This window comes from Cetorhinus maximus, chromosome 18 (genome assembly GCF_964194155.1).
Source record: "Cetorhinus maximus chromosome 18, sCetMax3.hap1.1, whole genome shotgun sequence".
NCBI lineage: Eukaryota > Metazoa > Chordata > Chondrichthyes > Lamniformes > Cetorhinidae > Cetorhinus > Cetorhinus maximus.
Genome location: NC_135896.1, coordinates 46089996 through 46115294, shown reverse-complemented (window position 1 = coordinate 46115294; position 25299 = coordinate 46089996). Strand labels below are relative to the sequence as shown.

The 25299-nt window shown below is 41.3% G+C and overlaps 1 protein-coding gene across 1 annotated transcript; it reads right to left on the bottom strand.

The window, feature by feature from the left end:
- Positions 1 to 119: 119 nt before the first annotated feature.
- Positions 120 to 24755, bottom strand: psmc6 (proteasome 26S subunit, ATPase 6). Its single transcript, XM_078562602.1, has 14 exons — positions 24598 to 24755; positions 20278 to 20357; positions 20151 to 20190; positions 20004 to 20056; positions 16577 to 16644; positions 16023 to 16137; positions 15821 to 15908; positions 15025 to 15086; positions 14777 to 14900; positions 14428 to 14489; positions 3853 to 3973; positions 3667 to 3747; positions 871 to 942; positions 120 to 642 (listed from the first exon to the last, which is right to left on the bottom strand). The coding sequence occupies exons 1-14, from the start codon at positions 24680 to 24682 to the stop codon at positions 524 to 526; spliced, it is 1170 nt and encodes a 389-aa protein (XP_078418728.1). The 5' UTR covers positions 24683 to 24755; the 3' UTR covers positions 120 to 523.
- Between the last annotated feature and the right edge of the window lie 544 nt (positions 24756 to 25299).

Here is a 25299-nt window from a genome sequence, read left to right as displayed (position 1 = left end):
GTTGATAAGTCAGTGTTCTTGGTTAATGCTACTTAGTTCATAAAACATCTGATTCACCACGAAAATGCCACAGGAGATTTGCAAGTGTTAGGTAAACATTCAACAAATAGCTGGTCACGTTCTTGTAAATTTAAATTTTATTCAGGCCTGGGGAAAATGAATCAAATTGATCAAAAACCTATAAACTTGTATTTTGAGCATCGCGCCACAAAGGCTTCAAGTGTCATTTGGGTACAAGAGAATGAATTACACTGTTAAGACAGGCATGTCTCAGTGCTGACATCTGCTTTTCAAAAACATTTTCAACAGAATATTGTTGCCAGCAGCCAAACTGTGGCTTAAAAAACAAGTCATTACATACATAATGCAGCAGAACACCAATGTTAGTGGTCACCTACTGTCTGCAGCATACTATTATATACTTGTAATGAATTACAGTATAGAACAACCATCAAATTCCTCTTTTGTATGCTATTTAAACCCCTTTAAAACTGTACAATTACAGTTAAAAAGGTGGGCTATTTTATACGGGTTTGTAGTCAAGCTTGGATTCTAGCTTCTTAGAGTCAGCAACTTTGCGAACAGCCTTCATAAAGTCTTCCTGGACAACATAGTCACGGTCAGCACGGATTGCAAACATACCTGAACAAGAAAAGTTTGAAATGGATATTTACCTTCAAATCACAAGAGTAAGCAAATGATGTGTTCCAAAATGGGCAAAAAAATTACAAGTGTAAATCATTTCTGATTTGTTGTATACAGCAGAATTATAAAATAATGCATATATATATATATATATATATAAATAAATAATGATAGTATTGATATATTTTAATGGCTACTTAAAGTTTAAATGACTTCCAAATATACCTGCTTCAGTGCAGACATTTCTCAAATCCGCACCATTAAATCCATCTGACAGTTTCACAACGGCTTCATAATCTGCAAAATTAACCAAAAAGATGCATTAGCTTGAATAAAGTTAATGATGTGAATCAATTTATAAAAAAGTAAATAAAGTCACCATTAAAAGGGAATTATAAAAGGTTGTTTTCCTCTATTGGATCCTGAACTGTCAGCGGACCACATGTAGCCACTGGGTTAGATTTTATGGGTTGCTGTGCTCCCCTTTACACTCAGCATGGTATTGACTGGCTCAGGGCGAGACTTCTGCCCTCATCTCGGGAGGAATCCGATTGGCCGGCAGCTCTGTAGTTCCAGCAGCGCCATGTTTGAGCGGTGGCCACTCCTGGGACTGCAGCCAGCCTCTGAAGAAGAGGGGGTTATGGAGGCCGAACTGAAAGTAAGAAAGAAAGAAGGTTGGAAGGCACCAGCGAGGGAGATGAGAGGCGTGGGGGGCTGGGTTTGAGAGGCCCGGGGATGGGGTGGTATGACCTCAAGGGGGTAGCGGGGGAAAGAATGATGCCTCCGATGGGCACAGAGGACCCAAAAAGGGGTAGAAGTGGAAATTGCTTCCTTTACTTAGGTTGATAACTTAAAATGTACAAAATCTGCCTCTGGATACTTAAAGATCAATTTTTGGTTGAAACAAGGCATCTGCTTTGTCCTGACAGCATTATTATACTGTATTTTTTAAAATCACATCAAAAATACAGGACACAAACCAGGTTCCTGTATTATATACTATTTATGCAAGAGGGCCAAATAATAGTCAAGACCATTTTATATTTCATCAGGTCCACAAGATGCATAAATGGTCCAACGTACTGCAGCCCATGCGATAACTGACAAATGCAAATTATTTGCTTTAAATATAGTGCAAAAAATTTCACAAACTGTTGCCCCACCTTGAAGTCTGCACAGAGTTGCATGTAATCAGCCAGTACAAGAGCAGATGGGTTTGAGTCCTTAAGTGTATGTAAACATCGCAGCAGGAATTAAATAGTGTGCACCTAAAACCTGGAAATGTAGGGGCAGTTTCTGCTGTTCTTATATGTATTGGATCGCATGGTGCTACACACACACTTGTAAGGGATTTAACCCAATTTTCCATGCTAGGTGATGGCAAACTCAGTAGACTACCTTTTCACGTATGTTCTCTTTCTCATTTTATTTTCCACACGACAGGGTGAACCAAGTCACAGAAGATGAAAAATCTGCAGCTTGGTTTAACTGTTTAAAACGCAGGCAGCAAGGACAAGAGTTTGGAATGATGAATAATCTAATATATGACATGCAAAAGTATTGTTTTTCTTTAATTTTCATATAATTTCTAAACATTCAACCTTAGCTAGTTACGAATAAAAACAAAGTTATTATCAAAATTTAACAAGCAGCGGGATTTTTATCATTGGTAAAACGCTTTGACCGGTGGTGCAGCTCATATTACAAATAATATCACTGTGACGTTATTATATGGTTCCATAATTTCAAATAGGGATGATGTACAGAGTACTTTGTAGCCAATAATCTAAAAAAATTGTAACCATTTGTTTTGTAGGCAAACAGAGCAGCCAAAATACACAAAACATAGTCCCACAAAGAACAATTGTAATAAATAACCAGATGGTGTGTTCTGGTAGTTTTGGGTGAAGTAAGAACATTGACCAGGAATTCTAAGAACTCCCTATTGTTCTTTGAATAGTGCTATAGAAAGTCAACAGAAGTGTCAGAAGTGTGGAAAGGATATTTTCTCTTGTGGGAGAATCTAGAACTCGAGGTCACTGTTTCAAAATAAGGAGCTGCACATTTAGGGCAGAGATGAGGAAAACTTTTTCTCTCAGAGGGTTGAGAGACTTGGGAACTCTCTTCCTCAAAAGGTGGTTGAGGCAGAGTCCTTGAATATCTTTAAGGTAGAGGTAGATAGATTCTTGATGAGCAAGGGGGTGAAAAGTTATCAGGAGTAGGCAGGAATATGAGGTTAAAATCAGATCAGCCACGATCTTATTGAATGGCTGAGCAGGCTTGACGGGGTCAAGTGACCTGCTCCTGCTCCTAATTCGTATTCACACGCCAGCACCAACCTCCTCATTCTCCCAGCTCTTCTCCACCCCGGATCCTCAATCCCACCAATGTCGGAAAAGAGCAGTTAAAAGAGGGAGCGTGGCTTCACCAGGATTGTACCATGCCTTTAGGCCTCCCACTCACCTTGGCTGATGGGTGGGAAAATTCCTGCTGTAGCCAACAAAAAAAAGGTAGGCACGTCCTTTTAAAAGCAGTCAGCAGCAGACACATCCACTTTGCACTGACTGCAAATTCTGAGCCATTATCTTCAGGAATGTTTACACAAATCTTTTGATTCTAACGGCATTGCTGCAGTACACATTTCTTTTAAGCATTGTGCTTAAATCCTTCAACTATCAGAATAAAATTTCACAGAAGTTTGACATCAAGTAGCTAATTTTCACATTGAATGGATTAAGACATTTGCATTACAAAATTTACAAATACTGATCTTTAACTTGGGTCATGGAGCTAAAGTATTCATACCAGTTTTAGATTACACCAATTTCAGTGACATACTAGAGCCTCAGCAAGCTCCATCATACAATGACTGAACAGAGGTTCCACCATTTAACCATGACACACATTAATCCTGCAATCAGCCATAATACAACAGATATTAATTGAATTAGAGTTCTATATCATTTTCACTTTTAGTAAATTTGGTTTACATATACAAGAAGGTGAAAGATCTTAGCATACCTATATCAGTATGTTTTGTAATGGGTCCAGCATGGATCTTCAGAATATCCAATCTTGCTTGCTCATTTGGAAGTTCAATATCTAGAAGTGCAGATTTTAATTAAATTTAGTTACATCGTTCTGCAATATTTTGTTTAGATATAATGTTTTCCCTAAAACAATCTCAACTTTGACATTGATACTTACGAATCTTTCTATCAAGTCTGCCAGGACGCAACAAAGCAGGATCCAATGTATCTGGCCTGTTTGTAGCCATTATCATTTTAACCCGATGAAGAGTATCAAAGCCATCCATTTGATTCAGCAGCTACAAAGTAATACAGTTAGGTAATCAATTTTGTCCAAAATAAAATCACTTAGTCTCAAGTCATACGTGGACCAGTACACACTCAAATGCCACTCTTTCATGTAGCAGTACAAACGGACTAGGTAACTCATCTACAAAATTAGTTTATATAAATGAAGGTTATTATTTTGTATACACCAAGTACTTTTGGCTCATGAAAAATAGCTTGTGAAATGCCAGGATTATCTGATTTCATAAGAGGAGGTTGCAAATTTGTACAGTAGGCACATGATTCACCTTATCAAGGATACAATTCAATAAACTACAAACTCTGAAATGTGTTGCATAATAAACTGTGGGCAGGGGAGGTCCCCCTGCATCTTCAGTTCTGGAATAGCAATTTCCTAGATAATTATTTTATTACATGGAGATGCTCACTAAACAACAGCAAATTGTTGGTTGGAGTATTTATACTTTTATCAATGATGTCGGGTCTGTCTTGGAAGTGCTTGATAATGAGCTGGTTATTAATAATTAAGAAAACTATATCGTATCAATCTCTTCACCTTTAGTGAAGCATAACTGTTTGAAAGGTTTGGCTTAAGTGCAGGGTACAATTGTACACTGATTCAGTTTAAGAAAATACAGTAAGGCATGCTACACAAGTAGGGAATGTGGATTTGAGGGCACAGTAAGGTCAGCTATGATCTTATTGAATGGTGAAGCAGGCTCGAGGGGTCAAATGGCCTACTCCTGCTCCTAATTCATATGTTCATATACATTAGTATGATGGATGCTGTGTGCAGGGGAGGATAGAAAGGAAAAATGTTGGCTGGGCTACTTCCTTCAGGTATTTATCATTATCTGCAGAAATCTTAAGTTCTAGGCTGTTGTGTTGTGAGGTTTTAAATCCTAAATTTTGTCTATCAAAGTACAAATTTTCAGGAGGATAAATAACGAACATGGAAAGAGGAGAAGGACTGGATAACTGAAAGCTTCCATGTATTTTTCCTTATTACCTGCATTATATGACAATTTGCAGAAGACTGTCAAAAGGAATTATTAAATCATGTCTAAATGGTTTCCAAATATTTGTAGAAAATTATCAAGTTAGTGTTATAATTATGGGATTTATAAAATTGTTGCATTTTGGGGCCGTGTCTGTAATTTAAGGTAAAAAAGCAACTGTGATGTCACAGGAAGTTAATAAGTTGATTGGCCAGTAAGTGCTCAGTCTAAAGGGACAGTGTGTGAGAAACCAGCTTAGGACAGGCGAGTTAAGGTAGGTCTATAAATAAAAAGAACAAAAAAAACTTTAAAATAATAAACCAAAATTTGAAAACTTTAAAATTAAAATAAAACAATAAAGATAAAAAAGCAATAAAAATAAAGTAATTTAAACAAACATCTATAACACATACCTTGTAGTTAAGAAGCATATAACCTTTAGTTGTCAGTGGTACTAGCATTCAATAAACACAGTAAACTGTAGCATACATAGGAAGAAAGTAATTAAAGCAAATTAACTAAATAGCATAAGTTAGAAGGGTGGGACAGGTGTTATGTTGCAGCTGAGAGATGTGGGAGATTTTGGACGCTAAGGCAATCCATGACAAACACGTCTGCAGGAAGTGTAAGCAGTTTGAGGAATACAGACACTGTGCAACATAAGGAAGGGGGAGAAATAACTGGAGACTTTGTTCCAGAAGACAGTCACACCTCTTAGAAGAGGGACATCTGTTTTGGTCAGCAGTGAGGGACAGGAGGATGTGACTGTCAGTGAGGCAGGTAATGGGACCGAGCAGACAGTGGGGGAGGAGCCTCAGACTTTGCAATTGTCAAACAGGTTTCAGGAAAGCAAAGTCTGCAAAGTGGATGAGCTGACTAGCCATGGCACTGTGGTAAAGAAAGACGTTCAAGCGGGGAGAGCAAAAAGGAATATAGTGGTAGTAGGGGATAGTATAGTGAGGAGGATTGTTCTCTGCAGCAATAAGCGAGAATCCAGACGGCTATGTGGCCTGCACGATGCCAGGGTGAGGGACATCTGCTCAGGGCTGGAGAGGAACTTGCAGTGGGGGGGTGGAATCCAGTTGTTGTGGTCCATGTAGGTACCAATGACATAAGTAGAACTAGGAGAGAGGTTCTGCAAAGTCAGTATGAGGAGCTAGATACAAATCAAAAAGCAGAACCTCAAAGGTAATAATCTCTGGATTATTACCTGACCCACGTGCAAGTTGGCATAGGGCAAATAAGATTAGAAAGACAAATACATGGCCCAATGACCGTGTGGGAGAAGTGGGTTCCGATTTGTGGGGCACTGGCATCAGTATTGGGGAAAGTGGGGGCTGTACCGTAGGGACGGTTTACACCTGAACCTTGCTGGAACGAGTGTCCTCGCAAATCGCATAAGTAGAGAAGTAGAGGGGGCTTTAAACTAAACAAGAGGGGTGAGAGATCAAGCTTGGGTAGAGACAGCAATTCAAGGTGTAGAGTCAAAACAGGAGAGCAAAATAACATGAGAAAGGAGAGTCAGAGAATGGCAGGAGAGGAGAGAGAAAAAAACCTAAGAATACATCAGTCAAGACTAGGTGTTATAAAGGTAACAAACAGACAAAGCTGAAGGCTCTCTATCTGAATGCACGTAACATTCATAAAGTAAATGAGTTGATGGACCACACTGAAGTAAATAAATATGATCTGATAGCAATTACAGAGATGTGGCTGCAGGACGACAAGGATTGGGTCCTTAATATTGAGAGGTACATGACATTCAAGAAGAATAGGAAGCTAGGTAAAAGTGGAGGGGTAGCACTGTTAATCAAAGAAGGAATTGGTGCAATGGTTAGAGATGACTTTGGTTCAGGAGATCAGGATGCAGAATTGGTTTGGGTGGAGATGGGGAATAATAGGGGGAAAAAGTGGGAGTGGTCTACAGGTCCCCTAACAGTAGCCACAGTGTGGGACAAAGTATTAAAGAGAAAATATTATGTGCTTAAGATAAAGGGACAGCAATAATCATGGGTGATTTTAATTCACACAAACTGGAAAAACCAGATTGGCAGTAGTAGCCTAGATGAGGAGTTCTTAGAATGCTTTTGAGATCGTTTCTTAGAGCAGCATGTTCTGGAACCTACCTGACAGCAAGTTATATTAGATTCGGTATTATGTAATGTGACAGGATTAATTAATGACCTCAGAGTAAGGGCATCATTAGGGAGCAGCGACCACAATATGATTGAATTTTACATCCAGTTTGAAAGGAAGAAGAGTGGGCCTAAGATTAGTATCTTAAACTTAAATAAGGGCAACTAGATGGGGATGAAAGCTGAGCTAGCTGAAGTGAGCTGGAAAACTAGGTTAGAGGATAAATCAATAGAGAAGCAATATAAGGGAATATTTCAGAGTTTTCAGAATACTCTATAAAGAAAAATTCTAAGGGGAGGACCCATCATCCGTGGTTAACTAATGAAGTTAAGGAAAGCATCAAACTTAAGGAAAAAGCATACAACTCCGCAAAGATGAGTGGCAGGACAAATTATTAGACAGAATATAAAGAATGGCAGAGAATGGCTAAGAAGTTAATCAGGAGAAAGAAATTAGAGTACGAGAGGAAGCTAGCTAGAAATGTAAAACGGATAGCAATAGTTTCTACAGGTATTTAAAAAGGAAAAAAGGAAAGTCAGTGTTGGTCCTCTAGAGAGAGTGACAGTGGAGAGTTATTAGTAGATAATAAGGAAATGGAGGAAGAAATGAACAAATATTTTGCTTCTGTGTTCACTATAGAGGATACAAAAAACATTCCAGTAATAGCTGCAAATCAGGTGGTGAACGGGAGAAAGGAACTTGGTGAAACTGAAATCACTGGGAAAATGGCACTGAGCAAATTGATGGAGCTGCAGGCTGGCAAGTCTTCGGGTCCCATTGGACGACATCCTAGGATCTTAAAAGAGGTGGCTAATGAGGTTGTCGACGCGGTGTTAATTTTCCAAAATTCGCGATATTCTGGGAAGGTTCCATCAGGTTGGAAAGTAGCAAATATAAACCCTCTATTCAAGGAAGGGAGGCAGAAATCAGGAAACTATAGGCCAGTTAGCTTGACATCTGTCGTGGGGAAGTTATTAGAATCGATCATTCAGGAGGTTATAGCTGGGCACTTAAAAGAGCTCAAGGCAAATCAGGAAGAGTCAGCATGGTTTTGTGAAAAGAAAATCATGTTTAACCAATTTATTGGAGTTTTTTGAAGGAGTAACATGCGCAGTGGATAAAGGGGAGCCTGTAGATTTACTGTACTTGGATTTCCAAAAGGCATTGAATAAAGTGCCATATCAAAGATTGTTATGGAAAATAGGAGCGCATGGTGTAGGGGGTAACATATTAGCACAGATTCTGCTGGCTGGCAGAAAGCAGAGAGTATGCATAAATGGGTCTTTTTCTGCTTGGGAGGATGTGACAAGTGGAGTCCCGCAGGGCTCTGTACTGGGGCCTCAACTTTTTACTATTTACATCAATGGCTTACATGAGGGGAGTGAAGACATGATAGCTAAATTTGCAGACGACACAAAGTTAGGTAGGAAAGTATGTTGTGAAGAGGACATGAGGAGGTTGCAGGTGGATATAGATAGGTTGAGTGAGTGGGCAAATATCTGGCAAATAGAGTTTAATGTGGGAAAATGTGAAGTTGTTCACTTTGGCAGGAAGAATAAAAAAGCACAGTATTACTTAAATGGAGAACAGCTACATAATTCTGAGGTGCATAGGGATCTCGGTGTTCGAGTAAGAGTCACAAAAACTTAGTATGCAGGTACAGCAAATAATTAAGGCAGCTAATGGAATGCTATCCTTTATTATGAGAGGGATTGAACATAAAAGTAAGGATGTTATGCTTCAGTTATATAGGGCATTGATGAGACTGCACGTGTGCAGTTTTGGTCTCCTTATTTAAGCAAAGATGTAAATGCATTGGAGGTGGTTCAAAGGAGGTTTACTAGATTGATACCTGGAATGAGTGGGTTGTCTTATGAGGAAAGATTGGGCTTGTTTCCACTGGAGTTTAGAAGAGTGAGGGGTGATTTGATTGAGTATACAAGACCCTGAACGGCCTTGATAAGGTAGATGTTGAAAGGATGTTTCCTCTTGTGGGCAAGTCCAGAACTAGGGGGCACTGTTTTAAAATTAAGGGTGACCCTTTTACGACAGAGGTGAGGAGACATGTTTTCCTCACAGAGGGTTGTGCCAGTTTGGAACTCTGCCTCAGAAGGTGGTGGAGGAGGGGTCATTAAATATTTTTAAGGCAGAGGTAGATTGATTTCCTTGCCTAACAAGGATCTAAGGTTATCAGGGTTAGGTGGGAATGCGGAAATTGAAATACAAGATGATCAGCTATGATCTTATTGAATGGCGGAGCAGGCTCAAGGGCTGAATGGTCTACTCCTATTCCTATTTCTCACGTTATGATAGGGTCTTGTGACCAGTTCCGAAGTCTGTTTGACAGCAAGTCTGTGTGATTTGATTGTTAAAGATTAAAGGAAACTGAGTTTGTTTTACTGGGAAGAAGGTGCAAGGTGTTTACACTTGGAGACAATGGCAGCAGACTGTGTGCTAAAAGTGGATAGACTGGGACTCTCCAAAGTCCCAGAAAAGTGTTGAGAATATCGGGTTGTAAAGAGTTGTGCTTTAAACTGTCCATTTAATTCCAAGATAGAGAGTTGGGATTTCAAGGATAGCTAATCAGTATTTCTGCCTGGATACACGGCACATGTGATTCACATTGCCATGGAGTTAGGCTTTGCGTGGGGAAGGGTCAGCGTGAGAGAGAGGGAGGGAGAGGGAGAGGGCGCCAGAGAGAGGGAGGGAGAGGGAGAGAGCGCCAGAGAGAGGGAGGGAGAGGGAGAGGGAGAGAGCGCCAGAGAGAGGGAGAGGGAGAGGGAGAGAGCGCCAGAGAGAGGGAGGGAGAGGGAGAGAGCGCCAGAGAGAGGGAGGGAGAGGGAGAGAGCGCCAGAGAGAGGAAGGGAGAGAGCGCCAGAGGGAGGGAGAGGGAGAGAGCGCCAGAGGGAGGGAGAGGGAGAGGGAGAGGGAGAGAGCGCCAGAGGGAGGGAGAGGGAGAGGGAGAGGGAGAGAGCGCCAGAGGGAGGGAGAGGGAGAGGGAGAGGGAGAGAGCGCCAGAGGGAGGGAGAGGGAGAGAGCGCCAGAGGGAGGGAGAGGGAGAGGGAGAGAGCGCCAGAGAGAGGGAGAGGGAGAGGGAGAGAGCGCCAGAGAGAGGGAGGGAGAGGGAGAGGGAGAGAGCGCCAGAGAGAGGGAGGGAGAGGGAGAGGGAGAGGGAGAGGGAGAGAGCGCCAGAGAGAGGGAGGGAGAGGGAGAGGGAGAGGGAGAGAGCGCCAGAGAGAGGGAGGGAGAGGGAGAGGGAGAGAGCGCCAGAGAGAGGGAGGGAGAGGGAGAGGGAGAGAGCGCCAGAGAGAGGGAGGGAGAGGGAGAGGGAGAGAGCGCCAGAGAGAGGGAGGGAGAGGGAGAGGAGAGAGCGCCAGAGAGAGGGAGGGAGAGGGAGAGGGAGAGAGCGCCAGAGAGAGGGAGGGAGAGGGAGAGGGAGAGAGCGCCAGAGAGAGGGAGGGAGAGGGAGAGGGAGAGAGCGCCAGAGAGAGGGAGGGAGAGGGAGAGGGAGAGGGAGAGAGCGCCAGAGAGAGGGAGGGAGAGGGAGAGGGAGAGAGCGCCAGAGAGAGGGAGGGAGAGGGAGAGGGAGAGAGCGCCAGAGAGAGGGAGGGAGAGGGAGAGGGAGAGGGAGAGAGCGCCAGAGAGAGGGAGGGAGAGGGAGAGGGAGAGGGAGAGAGCGCCAGAGAGAGGGAGAGGGAGAGGGAGAGGGAGAGAGCGCCAGAGAGAGGGAGGGAGAGGGAGAGGGAGAGAGCGCCAGAGAGAGGGAGGGAGAGGGAGAGGGAGAGGGAGAGAGCACCAGAGAGAGGGAGGGAGAGGGAGAGGGAGAGGGAGAGAGCGCCAGAGAGAGGGAGGGAGAGGGAGAGGGAGAGGGAGAGAGCGCCAGAGAGAGGGAGGGAGAGGGAGAGGGCGCCAGAGAGAGGGAGGGAGAGGGAGAGGGAGAGGGAGAGAGCGCCAGAGAGAGGGAGGGAGAGGGAGAGGGCGCCAGAGAGAGGGAGGGAGAGGGAGAGGGAGAGAGCGCCAGAGAGAGGGAGGGAGAGGGAGAGAGCGCCAGAGAGAGGGAGGGAGAGGGAGAGGGAGAGAGCGCCAGAGAGAGGGAGGGAGAGGGAGCGCCAGAGAGAGGGAGGGAGAGGGAGAGGGAGAGGGAGAGAGCGCCAGAGAGAGGGAGGGAGAGGGAGAGGGAGAGGGAGAGAGCGCCAGAGAGAGGGAGGGAGAGGGAGAGGGAGAGAGCGCCAGAGAGAGGGAGGGAGAGGGAGAGGGAGAGGGAGAGAGCGCCAGAGAGAGGGAGGGAGAGGGAGAGGGAGAGGGAGAGAGCGCCAGAGAGAGGGAGGGAGAGGGAGAGGGAGAGGGAGAGAGCGCCAGAGAGAGGGAGGGAGAGGGAGAGGGAGAGAGCGCCAGAGAGAGGGAGGGAGAGGGAGCGCCAGAGAGAGGGAGGGAGAGGGAGAGGGAGAGGGAGAGAGCGCCAGAGAGAGGGAGGGAGAGGGAGAGAGCGCCAGAGAGAGGGAGGGAGAGGGAGAGAGCGCCAGAGAGAGGGAGGGAGAGGGAGAGAGCGCCAGAGAGAGGGAGGGAGAGGGAGAGAGCGCCAGAGAGAGGGAGGGAGAGGGAGAGAGCGCCAGAGAGAGGGAGGGAGAGGGAGAGAGCGCCAGAGAGAGGGAGAGAGCGCCAGAGAGAGGGAGAGAGCGCCAAAGAGGGAGAGAAGAGAGACGCCAGAGAGAGGGAGAGAGCGCCAGAGAGAGGGAGAGAGCGCCAGAGAGAGGGAGAGAGCGCCAGAGAGAGGGAGAGAGCGCCAGAGAGAGGGAGAGAGCGCCCAGAGAGAGGGAGAGAGCGCCAGAGAGAGGGAGAGAGCGCCAGAGAGAGGGAGAGAGCGCCAGAGAGAGGGAGAGAGCGCCAGAGAGAGGGAGAGAGCGCCAGAGAGAGGGAGAGAGCGCCAGAGAGAGGGAGAGAGCGCCAGAGAGAGGGAGAGAGCGCCAGAGAGAGGGAGAGAGCGCCAGAGAGAGGGAGAGAGCGCCAGAGAGAGGGAGAGAGCGCCAGAGAGAGGGAGAGAGCGCCAGAGAGAGGGAGAGAGCGCCAGAGAGAGGGAGAGAGCGCCAGAGAGAGGGAGAGAGCGCCAGAGAGAGGGAGAGAGCGCCAGAGAGAGGGAGAGAGCGCCAGAGAGAGGGAGAGCGCGCCAGAGAGAGGGAAAGCGCGCCAGAGAGAGGGAAAGCGCGCCAGAGAGAGAGGGAGAGAGCGCCAGAGAGAGGGAGAGCGCGCCAGAGAGAGGGAGAGAGCGCCAGAGAGAGGGAGAGAGCGCCAGAGAGAGGGAGAGAGCGCCAGAGAGAGGGAGAGAGCGAGATGAGGCTAGAAGATACACCTAACCTGTTGCGAGATCAACCTCACTCTGAAAGACAGTTCTGAGATTAGAAGTTACCAGGCTGAGAACAGAACAGAAGTAAACGCTCAGGAGCTAAGAGTCAATTTGGATTGGTTCCAAGAGAACTGAATGTCTACTTAAAAGACAGAGTAAAATATATCTGTGAAGAACAGTCAAAATAATTATTTTTTAAGGTCTCTTCTTGAGATTTTCTCAAGGGCTACTTTTTGGGTTTCAGGGGCTCCTTTTTCATGCTCACGAACTCCTTTGTTAGGTAATGCAGCCATGGGGTAACATTACCTTCTGTATTGGTGTTGACATGTGTAGTATTTGGACTCTCACAGAAGCAGAATTAGAAAAATTCACCAGTATCCTCAAAAATCATCATCTCTGCATTAAACTTAAATGCCACAACACACAAGGAAAGCATTAACCTTCTACACACTGCAGTTTTGGAGTTCGCACAAGAAAGCAAAAGACATCAGTTAGTAACAAAAGTTTTTTCCCCCCCAAAAATAACTGACGATATACTTCTACACACAAAAAGCCATCAGCCTAAACACAGCTTCCGCAGACTGGTGAGGTCACAGCTATTGTGTTTTCATCACATCTGTACAAAGCTGGAAGATTTTAACCAGGCAGTTACTACCCTTATACTGTATCTCAATCTCAGATTTAAATTTAACAATTGATCTAGCATCAATATTGATCTAGCAACAACTGCTGTTTGCGGAAGAGTTCCAAACTTCTACTATACTGTGTGTGTAAAAGTGTTTCGTAAGTTCACTCCTGAAAGATCAAGTTTTTTTTTTGGATTATGCTCCCGAGGTCAAGTCTTCCCTAAATTAATGTATCATTTTTCTCATTACAACAGTGACTACATTTCCAAAGTATTTCACTCACTGTAAAGCACTTTGGGATGTCCTAAGGTCATAAAATGCACTATAAAAATGCGAGTCATTTATTACTGTTCGGGATCTTGGGGCATGTCTGATTCCAACACAGTCACTGCACCTCATGTAATACACAGTATGTGAAACACTTTGAAATAAGATAACACAAATGCAAATCTTTATGAAATAAAACTGTTTGGTATTAAATTATCCAATTAACATGGTGTTTCTGACAATAACATTCACTACATTTTTCCCCATACAATAGCTCCTGAACTCATGCAGCCATAAGCCAGAGACTCCACATTCATTTGCAGGGAATTTATTAACCCGGTGACTTCAAGATTTCCTGGCTTCCAGTTAGCTGAGTATTCTTTTGTTGACAGGTTTAAAACTGCTTTCTCTCCCCATCCCATGTCCCCAGGCAGCCTCTCCCTCCCCTACCCCCCCTCCTCCAACCCTCCCCAGGGCAGCCACTCCATCCCCCACCCCAGCAGGCTCTCCACCTCCCTCCCTCAACTAGTGAGCCTATCAGCAGCAAGCAAGGTACAGAAACAGCCTGTGATTGGAGGAGCAGCTCTTCACAGATTCTACAACTTCCACATACTTTCCTCTCCTTGGTCATCCCCACTGTCTATTTTGAACCCTGCTGTGAAGTGTGTTTTTGGTTATGCTAAAAGAAAAAGTGGAATGTTCTGTTTTGTGGTTAAAGTAAAAGTTGCCTACAAGTGTTTAGTCATGGTGCTTTTAGTCTTTTGTTACATTAAAAGTCTTGAAACATAAAATCTTATCATATCCTTTCAGCTATTAACTGGAAGTTCAAATTTCTTTTTAAAAGTTATCAGTCTCTATGGGGATCATAATAATAGTGCACTTGCATTTCTAGAGTCTCAGAATATTTGATTGTCTAAAATCTTTGAATGATACTTCTTATTTAAAGAGTTTAACATTGCTTACAAAAAAAGTAAAGGCAAGTTTACATAAAACTGTTACATTTACTTTATATGCATTATGCTAAAGACAAACTGCTTCAATTCATTACTGTCAATGCATGTCTCCCATATTTTAAATCATAAATATGGTGCCCTTACCTCCATGAGAGTTCTCTGAATCTCTCGATCAGCTGAGGTACCTTCAGAGAAACGGCGGCCACCTGCAAAATAATTGTAGCAGATTTTATTGTAGATTTAAGATTCAGTTTAACTTTTAAATTAAGCAAGTAATTTCTAAAAATATATAGCAAAAGTATCACGTTTCAAAAGGAAAGTTAAAAAAGATGAGCTTTTGATTTCTTTCATTGCGTAATGGAGCATCAGGTGGAATCAGAGAAGAATGTTGTAACAGGATTTTGCAATGATTTCAAAGAAAATCAAGGTTCAACTGCAATTCTTGCTACAAATTAATTCTTTGAATTGAAAAGGCAGAAGGGGGCAAGCTTACCAATAGCATCTATCTCATCCATAAAAATGATACATGGTTGATGATCCCTTGCGTAGTTGAACATCTCTCTGATTAAACGAGCACTTTCACCAATATACTTATCAACAATGGAGCTAGAAACGACCTATTAAAAAAAGTTTAAAATCTTCAATTTTATAACTGAATGAATTCTTCTTGCTAACATTCATTGCTATACTCTATTTAATTCAAAACAGATCAACAAATTCATTTTTTCCCCCCAGACGTACCTTTAAGAAGTTGCAGTCTAACTGACTAGCAACAGCTCTTGCTAAGAGTGTTTTTCCTGTACCTGAAAAAGATAAAAATCACACGTTGACATTTTCTTTCGAAAATATATAATTTCACCTCTTTGTTATATGGGATTTTTTAAAACTACTTTCTTCTCCCCATTATTACTATATGAAATGCGTGTTTACCAATTCAAACTTCCACACTATTTTTAATGAAAAATTGATCATTTTAAGGTTTCTTTCTGCTACACATCATTTCTCAGCCAAATTGACTGCCTGGCAAACATTCTGCCTCTATGCCTCTTCGCTTGGTTGGACTGCTAGGTATGTGATTGCAATTGGATGGCTCATCCTCCAATATTTGTTCTCCTGCGAAGATGCGCATAGTTTCTGACCAACTGAGATTGATACATGAATAGTTACAGGTGGGCTATAGCAACAATGTGGTCCTCTACTACACCTTTTTTGGGGGTGGAAGAATATCCATAGAATTAGTCGTATTGGGGGATAAATTGCAGAAGTTACAAGGATCAGCTAATATTCTTACATTTAGACATGGGTAAAGGAAACTTCAACAATAATAATGAGTACATTGGTCATTTGCAAAACCTCCCTAAAAGAAATTCACAATCCAATCTGACTCAACCAGGAATAATCCTTCCCAATAATGTGATATGATTATTTAAATATTACAAAATATATATTTTTCACTTCAATACAGTAGGGCTAACAGAATTAATTTCTAATTACTCAGAAGTAATTTCATGAAAACACCCAAGGGACGTTTGTTTACCTGGCGGTCCATAGAGCAGGCATCCTTTGGGCGGAATGATTCCTACACGCTGAAACAGTTCTGGGTTTGTAAGCGGCAGCTCTATAACCTACACACACAGAACAATTTCTATTTAGGGCAAAACAGAGGATCAACAAGCACAATCAGCGTTACAGAACACAGTTCAATATTTCTCTTAATGCAACAAATTTAGCAAACACACCTCTCTCAATTCCCTAATCTGTTCAGCCAATCCACCAATCTCTGAGTAAGTAACATTTCCTGGATCTTCATGAGACATGTTATACACCAATGGGTCCACTTCTCTTGGCAAATACCTGTTACACAAGTACAATGCATTTATAACTTCCCACAGGTTACAACTGCTTAGACTGTAACCGTAGAGTCTATGAATATAAATAACGTTATTCCACTGTGCCCAAGCCAAAATGCAAAACAAAATCTTTAACCTCCAGTGAAAGGACTACCTTCACCATTCCACAACCCCAAAAATGTTCCTTAATAACGTACAGCAGAATGAACACCTTTTTGCTTAAAAAATACACCAAGAAAAACTGTACAATTGTGGAATGGTTCATTTAACGACAAGTGTTCAGGCATTGAAAAATAAACTTGTTCATGAATAGCAGGTGGACCAAATAAAATCTATCAGATTACAATGCAGCACCTCTTGTTGATATTCTCAAGCTACTGCAATAATGTCTAATTGAGCTTAATTTTTATTACTGAACAAAAGGCTTACATTGCAACACCTACCTCATTATAGTCAGAGTTGTCATGTCCAGGGCAACTCTAGTACCAGGTTTCAACTTGCTTTTTTCAAGCTGTATTTATGAAACAAAAAAAAATGCATTATCAGAAAACGTGTGCTTTTTTTCTTTTACAAGCTTATGGCTTCAGTTTGGTATATTTTAAAAAAATCAGTAAGCAACATCCCTTCTTACAGTGTTAGCATTTGAAAAGAATTTATCTTCCTTCCTCAATTTTTTTGTCCGATTATGGGACTGTGGAATGCCATGAGGTATTTAACTAGGTTAGAGGTGTAATATAAATGCAAGTATTTCTTGTTGCTCATAAAACCACCATAGAGCCTTTTGTATCATATTTACTACAATGGTTCCAGGGAATACAGTTACATGGATAGACTGGAGAAGCTTGGCTTGTTCCTCTTAGAGCATAACCAAGAGAAAATTTGATAGAGTTCTTTAAAATCATGAAGGATTTAAATCTAGAAAATAAAGAGAAATTATTTTCAATAGCTGAAGGATCAACAACCAGAGGGCACAGATTTAAAAGAAAAGGTTGTAGGGATATGGGGAAAGAGCTGGGGAGTGGGGCTAGCTGGATTGCACTTTAAAAGAGTTTGTGCAGACCTGACATGCCAGCTAGCCGCCTCATGTGTTGTACTCGTCCATGATTCTATGACATATTTTAGTAACATGTTCCAAGAGATGCGCAAGATATTTTATTTTGAAACAAGATCAAATCTTTAATCCATGGCCATCATCTTAGCCATGTTTCTACCACTGGAGCACCATTTAAGCACAGTATTTTGTTATGCAGCCTTGGTTCCCAATATTTCTCATCCCATTGTTTAGTTCAGCACACCACATCCATAATCCAAGTAACAATATTGGTCAATTTTAGAAGCCATCCGTCCCAAACAGACCTTTTAACTTTAAAACAATAAATTAGGCACATGATTTTCTGGACAGGTATTAAAACAAAGTGATTATTGGAATTTTACCTGGACTACTTCCATTGTATACATTCCACATCACTAATATGTCCAGGTAGTATTTAGCTACAACAGAAAGTTAATTTCTTTTAATAAGTTCAAGGCTAAAGCTTCTAGATTAGGAGACAATTCAATTTTTAAACAAAGGACTTGTTCTATGGCTCAGGTGCAAAAAAAAATGAACTGTCATAATTTCTTTTAGCATTTGTGCATGCAAATTCAAGAAAAACTAGAGTTTAGAAGATAGATAACTAATATGACTAAACAGTTATCAAATAGAGAACACACACACACACATTATTTTACAACTTTACACAGATATCCTGATGGAACAGATTATCATTACATATTTTTGATATAGTCAGTACATTAATAGATTTATAGAAGCAATTGGGTTGGGGAGAGAGAGGGAGTGAAAGCCAATCAAGGTATATAGAGAGAGAAATAAATCTGGCTCAATTAACAATAACAACTAGTATTTAAATACAACACTCCCTCTAAATGTTTTATGAGCGGCCTGCTTATTTCAATGCATGGCACCTTTAAATTTTTTGTATGACAGTGCACACGTGGTTTCTTACAGGGGCAGTTTGAGAGTACCCTGTATGGTACTTCCCAGCAGCATAGGCATGTAACTTAGCAGGAACAATGTTTATATGTTGCCGTTAACATAGCAAGGCATCGCAAGACACTTCACAGGACATTATCAAACACGAGTCAACATCTATCTGGGAGGACAAGTGACCAAGAATTTGTTGAAAGGAGTAGGTTTTAAAGAAGCATCTTAAAGGAGGAGAAAGACAGAGGAAAAGAGGTTAAAGGAGGAAATTCCAGAGCTTAGGGCCCAGAAAGCTGAAGAGGCTGCAGAGGAAGCTACAGGGTTACTGGCAAAGTAAGGCAGTGGACTAATTTGGGATAGTTTTCATAAAAAGCTGGCACAGAAGTGATAAAACAAGTGGATTCCTTCTATGCTGTAAATGTCTACAATTCCATAATTAATCAGATTCAAGAAGATTGACAAACCTTTTATATTATATTAAAATAGAAACTATATGACACTCTCAGAATTCCCTCTACAAAAGAGTGATTCTGTATCTTACTCTATCTGGTGTATTAGAAACATGAAAATAATTGGAAATGTAAAATCTAAATTTGCTGAAAATTTTGTATTGTGAAACTGAAAAAATTCAATTAGAGAGGAGAGGAAATATTTTAAGAAACACATCTCAGCTGTCTCAGCCTCATTCACACAAAATTCACAGATACCAGTTCTGCTATTTTTATGGAAGCAAGTTTTTAAATAATTATACTATTTCACTAGTAAGGAACAGTTGACTCGAGTCATACCAGATCAATACCTTCCTCCAAATGATTTTGATGTAACTTTGGATTCATCTGCTTCTGAATGTACTAAAGTTGCTTTAGTACAAAAATCATTACATCAGATAGTTGGCCTTTTCTCTAAAATGTCTATTAATATATTATCAAGAATTAATTAATTAATTCATTATCAAAGTTCTGTGCATAAATGGGTTGACCACCCATGATATGGGGGAAAGGCAGGAAGTTAAGGCCACAGTCAGATCAGCCATGATCTTATTGAATGGCAGAGCAGACTTGATGGACTGAATGACCTATTCTTGCTCCTATTTCTTATGATCTTATGATATGAAAGACCATCATAGACTGGCAGGGTGGCTTCTCAATGGCAAAGGCTACATAGAAAAGGATGAATGTTACAAGGTTATGACATTTCTAACAACGAACACAGGGGTGATATGTTGTTCACATAAGTAGTGATGCCTACGTAATCCAAAAACAATATGATCAGTAAGGGTTAGGATAATATCTATGTAAAAAGACAATTGCCTATAACTGGAAGAAGAACTCAATCTACTGGTTTGGCTTTTTACTCTTGTTGACTGGTTCACAACTGACAAGCTTATACTGATATTGAAAAAGACCTCTCTAATGAATAAACCTGTTTGGTAATTCAGTTTATACGAAGTGTCTGATAAGAGCCACAACTAACTATTATACTACACTTTCACAGCAAGAGCAACCTTTGTCAAAATCTGGTCTCATTTGTACAATCCAACAATCATGGTACCATCTCAAATTTCTTACTGAATAATGAATGATTTCCTCTACCTAAAGCAGAGGTCATGAGGGCAATAGTAGCATCCCTACTAGGGCATCAGCTAACTCAGTAAAAACAAGGAACTAGACTTGGAAATGTTCGGCTTGTATGATTTGGCTATAGGCTATCTTTACCTACTTAGCCATGTGGTTCGGTGTGGTGGTGGCAAGGGTTATCTGACAACTTAATTCTATTCTTTCTCCTTTGTTAAATTAATTAACTAAACAAAACATGTGCTAGCCAGAGGTATACAGGGAAACGGATGGTTCAAATATGACATGTTGATACAATTTTGAATACTTTACCTGCCGACGACAGCCAACAACGTATCGTGGTCCATTGGTAGCCTTCACAATAACTACACAGGAAAAAAAAAGATAGTTTTAATTGCTTTCTTATGAAGGTCTGTAAAGGTGAATTGCAGTCACCAGCAATTAAACTGCAATACTTACATTTCTCTTCTGTAAGCTGTTTCAGCACTTCACCGACAATCTGAAGAAAACAAATTATTATTTATCTTCAACAGAAACTGCAGAAAAACACCTATTGTCATTTGCTGAAGGAATCATAAACTCTTACCTGTCCCACACTCTGAAGAGCTTTGAGGTCATTTTCAGACTTTTCATACTGCTTGGTTAGTTCCTTCAGTTGTTCTCTTACTGTATACAGGTAAAAGGTTTGCACTTTAATTTTACAAGATTGATAGGCTTATAAGAAGGCATTCCAGGGCTCTCTTTATAGCACAGATGGAGGCAATGAGTTGTTTGTGTCTGTGTTGGCTCTTTGGAAAGATATCCAATTAATGCCACTCTCCTGCTCTTTCCCCATAGCCCTATATTTATTTTTTTGCCTTCAATGGTTTATCTAATTCTCTTTAGAAAATTAATACTGAATCTGCTTCCACCACCCTTTCAGGCAGCGCATATCTAATTACAACAATTCGCTACGTAAAAAAAAAATGCTTCCTCTTATCACCTGTTTATTTGCCATTCACCTTAAATCTATGTCGAGTGAGCAACCTTTGCAATTGGGAACAGGTTTTCTTTAATTACCCTATCAAAACCCTACGTGATTTTGAACACTTTTATCAAATCTCCTCTTAACCTCTCTGCTCCAAGGAGCACATCAGCTTCTCCAGTCTCTGCACGTTGTAAGTGACAATTATGCCACACATGTGCCAGGCAATGACTATCTCCAAGAGATAATTGAATAATCCCTCCATGACATTCAACAGCATTACCATCCCTGGGGCGCGCCACCATCAACATCCTTGGGGTCACCATTGACCAGAAAGTAATTAGATCAACCACATAAGTACTGTGACTATAAGAGCAGGTCAAAGACTCAGAATTCTGCGATGAGTAACTCACCTTCCATCTCCCCAAAGCCTGTCCACCATCTACAAGGCACAAGTCAGAAGTGTGATGGAATACCCTCCACTTGCCTGGATGAGTGCAGCTCCAACAAAACTCAAAGCTCGACACCATCCAGGACGAAGCAGCCCACTTGATCTGCACCCCATTCATCACCTTAAACATTAATTCCCTCCACCACCAATGCAGAGTGGCATCATATACAAGATAGACTACAACAACTCACCAAGTGTCCTCCAAAAGCACCTTCCAAACACCCAACCTCTATCACCTAGGACAAGGGCAGCAGACACAAGGGAACACCACCACCTGCAAGCTTTCCTCCAAGCCACACACCATCCTGACTTGGAACTAAAATTGCTGTTCCTTCACTGTCACTGGGTCAAAAACCTGGAACTCACTTCCTAACAGCACTCGCTGTACCTAAACCACATGGACTGCAATGATTGAAGAAGGTAGCTTATCACCACCTTCTCAACAGCAATTGGGAATGGGCAACAAATACATGCTTTCCAGCAGCTCTCATCCCATGCAAGAATTAGAAAAAACCTGAAGCCCCCATCACTAATATCATTCTAGTAAATCTCTCTGCACCCTCTCCAAAGCCTTGACATCCTTTCTAAAGTGTGATGCCCAGAGTCCAATAAGTCCTTTATAAAGGTTTAATATAACTTTCTTGCTTTTGTACTGTATTACTCTATGAAGTTGAGGATCCTATGTGCTTTTTTTTCTAAAAAAACAGCCCTCTCAATTCGTCCTGCCATCCTCAAAGACTTACGTACACGCACCCAAGGCACACTTATTCTTGTACACGCTTTAAAATTGTACTATTTAGTTCATATTGCCACTCCTTATTCTATCAAAATGCATTACTTCAAATTTCTCTATGTTAAAATTTCATCTGCCATGTGTTTGTCCATTTCACCATTCTGTGTATGTCCTCCTGACCTTTCTTACTATCCTTCGCATTGTATACTAAATTTCCATGTTTCCTGGCATCCACAAACTTTGAAATTATATCCTGTATATGTTTTATCATTCTAAAGCACAATAGCAAGCATAGGTTTCCAACGACACAACTGGTCCACCCTGGTGGATCCATTCATGTCAGTGCAGAACTTGAGTTAATTGATCTCAATGTTTATACTGTTCAAAGATTCTTGTTGTTACAGTTACACCTAATCAAGGTAATTTTTACAATAATAAAATATTTGAACTTAGCAAAGTTAATAGGACATTAAATTATTGCTGCAGTTAGAATATTATGTCCGGCTTTGGGCATCTTACTTTAAGGATGCCATGGTCTTGACTTAAGGTGCAGAGTAGATGATACCAGCGTGAGACATATCTACTTATGAGGTGAGCCTAGAAAAATTGGGGCTTTTGATAGGGTAAATAGAGAAAAACTATTTCCATTGTTCAGTGAGTTTGTAACTAGAATACATATATTAAATATGACCATAAAGAATAGGGGGGGGGGGTTGGGAGAAATTTCTTCTTACCCAAACAGTTGTTTAGATCTGGAATGTCCTACCAGAAGCAGTCATGGAAGCAGAATCTGTAGTAGCTTTCAAAACCAAAATGGATAAATAATTGGTTTTTTTAAAAATTGAAACAGATATAGGAAAAAAACAACAGAATGAGATTAAATGGAAAGCTCCATCAGAGCCAGCACAAGAGCATTGGGCTGAACATCCTGCATCTGTAGAGATAAACTCTATAATTTTAACTCTCCTCAACATGTCATAAGGAGGACTCATTATAGCAGTGCAAGCATTTAGAAGGAATAGGTCTGTAGTATTTATTGCAATTAGAGGTTCAGTTACTATTTCCCCATTTAGCACTTATTATCATTGCTCTTAAATATTTTCATTTAAATAGGATTTATAATATATATCACATATTCCGATATATATAAATCTAACTGGTGATACAGAATTAGTTTACAGCCAGTACCTCAACAGGGAAGGAAAAAGCATTTTTTAAATCATTATTTAGCAAATAATTTTGCAAAAGATTGTGGGCACCATGAAGAGAGTTAATGAACACAATATATAATTACATCTCATCTGAGCATTCAACATATGTCACTGTCCCACTGCATTTCATGTTTTACTGTTTGTTGCATGTGTATGCATATTTTGTGAATTAAAGGATTCTGTACGGAATTGAGAGTGAAAAGTATATTTTGTGACACTCAAACACTACAAATGTCATCAAATATGCAAGATGGTGTTTTATTGCTCACTAGTAAGTTTCCAAAAAGAAGTTGATTTATTGTGTTTAGGACTTCAGCTCATTTGAAAATAATTCTCATCCCTCTCACACACACACTTAATTTATAGGAAAAAGTTTGAGATTTTAATCTTTGTTCAATTCTCAAGGGCAGTTAGGGATGGGTACCAACTGGCCTCCTGTTTCCAGTATTTTGTGTTTTAATTTTAATACACTCTCTGGCTAATATATGGCATTATTATTGGGCACAACATGTTAAAGAATGTCGTATGAAATAAATACATTATCAATTTATTCAAGTAATGGGAGGCAACCCCAATATATGAAAACTCTATAGATCCTGACATCCCTCCATTCAAAACAGTTGGTTAATGCTTCACACAGTTAAAGCAACATCTCATTCAATTAAAATATCAAAGTAGAACACTGCATTCAAAACTGCACCCTCAGCATGAATACCCTGTACTTGAATCCTGAAAAGGCGAGCAAGTAGGACTGCTTGAATAGCTTTCAAAGAGACCGCACAAACTTGATGGACCAAATAGCCCCTTCTATGTTTTAAAATTCTACAAACTGATGTGCAAGGTAGGGCAACAAATTGCATCTGGGATCAATGTTTAGTTGCTGAAAATACATCATTAACACACCTCAATATGTATCCAATTAGTCAAGAACCAAACACTTTTTAAAATTAAGATAAGTGAGCATCACTGGTAAGGCCAGCACATGTTGCCCATTCTTATGCCACTGAGTAGCTTGCTAGGAAATTTCAGAAGACAGTTGAGTCATCCACATTGCTGTGGTCTGGAGTCACATATAGGCCAGACCAGCTGAAGACTTCCTTCCCAAATGGACATTAGTGAAACCGATGGGTTTTTAAAACAATCTAGCAGTATCATTGTTACCATCACTATAGTAGAATTTATTTAATTAACTGAATTTAAAGCTCCTAGCTGTCAGGATGGGACTTGAACTCATGGCTCCAGGTTATTAGTCCAGGTGACTGGTGGTTGTGATCAACTCTTTGCTACTAGGGCCCAGAACAGACCTGGATACCGCACTAAATTTCATACATTTTACTTTTGTACTTTAGAAAATGAATGGCACTGAAATCCTGGGGAGCTGGGGCAGGCCCGGCCCTGCTCCTGAAGCTGAGGTTCACTCGGCCCTGGCTTCATCCAACATGACAAAGCGAGTCGGCACTGGCTCCCCTAGTGTTCGTTCGCACAAAACGTGGAAGCCGCGTTCACTCCACAATCGACGGAAACTAAGTAAAATATGGAAAACGCACACTCTTTTAAGCGGCCATCGATCTCTTTGTGCTCCAGTAATTTCTTCCTGTAATCCTGAAGCGCTTTCTCCCTTGGATCCGCCATGTTGATCCTCAGCACCAAGCAATGCCTGACGGGATGAGACTATCAGCCGCATTTGACAAGGAGTCTCTACTGGAAAAGGAGTACACACTGACTGAGACTTCGTACCTCCGACTGCTACAGCCACTAGTGGCTGGAGGTATTATGGCTGTTGCGTGGCTCGGTCCATGCACCGAGTCTGCACAGACTGTTCACAACGCAATCCCCGATGACGTCACAAAGACTATTGTTTCGGGGGTCAGTCTGAGTTCCCTGTAGAAATCATTGCAAACACGTCCATTTAGAATTTATTGAAAGGGATGTGAATGATCAAGGCATTGGGGGCATGGGGAATTCTGATGGCAACAATCTAGAAAATTGTGATTTAATACTCTATCTGGTGCATTTTGCGGACTATTGTTATTTTGCCTTTCAAACTATAAATAATACTCAAAAGAACTAATAGGGAAACATCTAGAAACTGAAAATGCAACAAAGGACCAGAGCATAGATTCCGAAGGTGAAGGTCATGTTTCACCAACCTTATTGAATTCTTTGAAGAAGTTACAACAATGGAATATGAAACTTGCAAGGGATATCAAGGTCAATACAAAAATTAGTTATATTAAAAATAACGGTGG

Excerpts from the sequence above, each read along its gene's own strand:
- psmc6 (XM_078562602.1), bottom strand. The coding sequence starts at position 24,682 with ATGGCGGATCCAAGGGAGAAAGCGCTTCAGGATTACAGGAAGAAATTA. Across the intron at positions 20,358-24,597 it reads CGATGGCCGCTTAAAAGAGT|TAAGAGAACAACTGAAGGAA; the intron begins GTGCGTTTTCCA and ends ACCTGTATACAG. Across the intron at positions 20,057-20,150 it reads ACAGCTTACAGAAGAGAAAT|TTATTGTGAAGGCTACCAAT; the intron begins GTAAGTATTGCA and ends TTTCCTGTGTAG.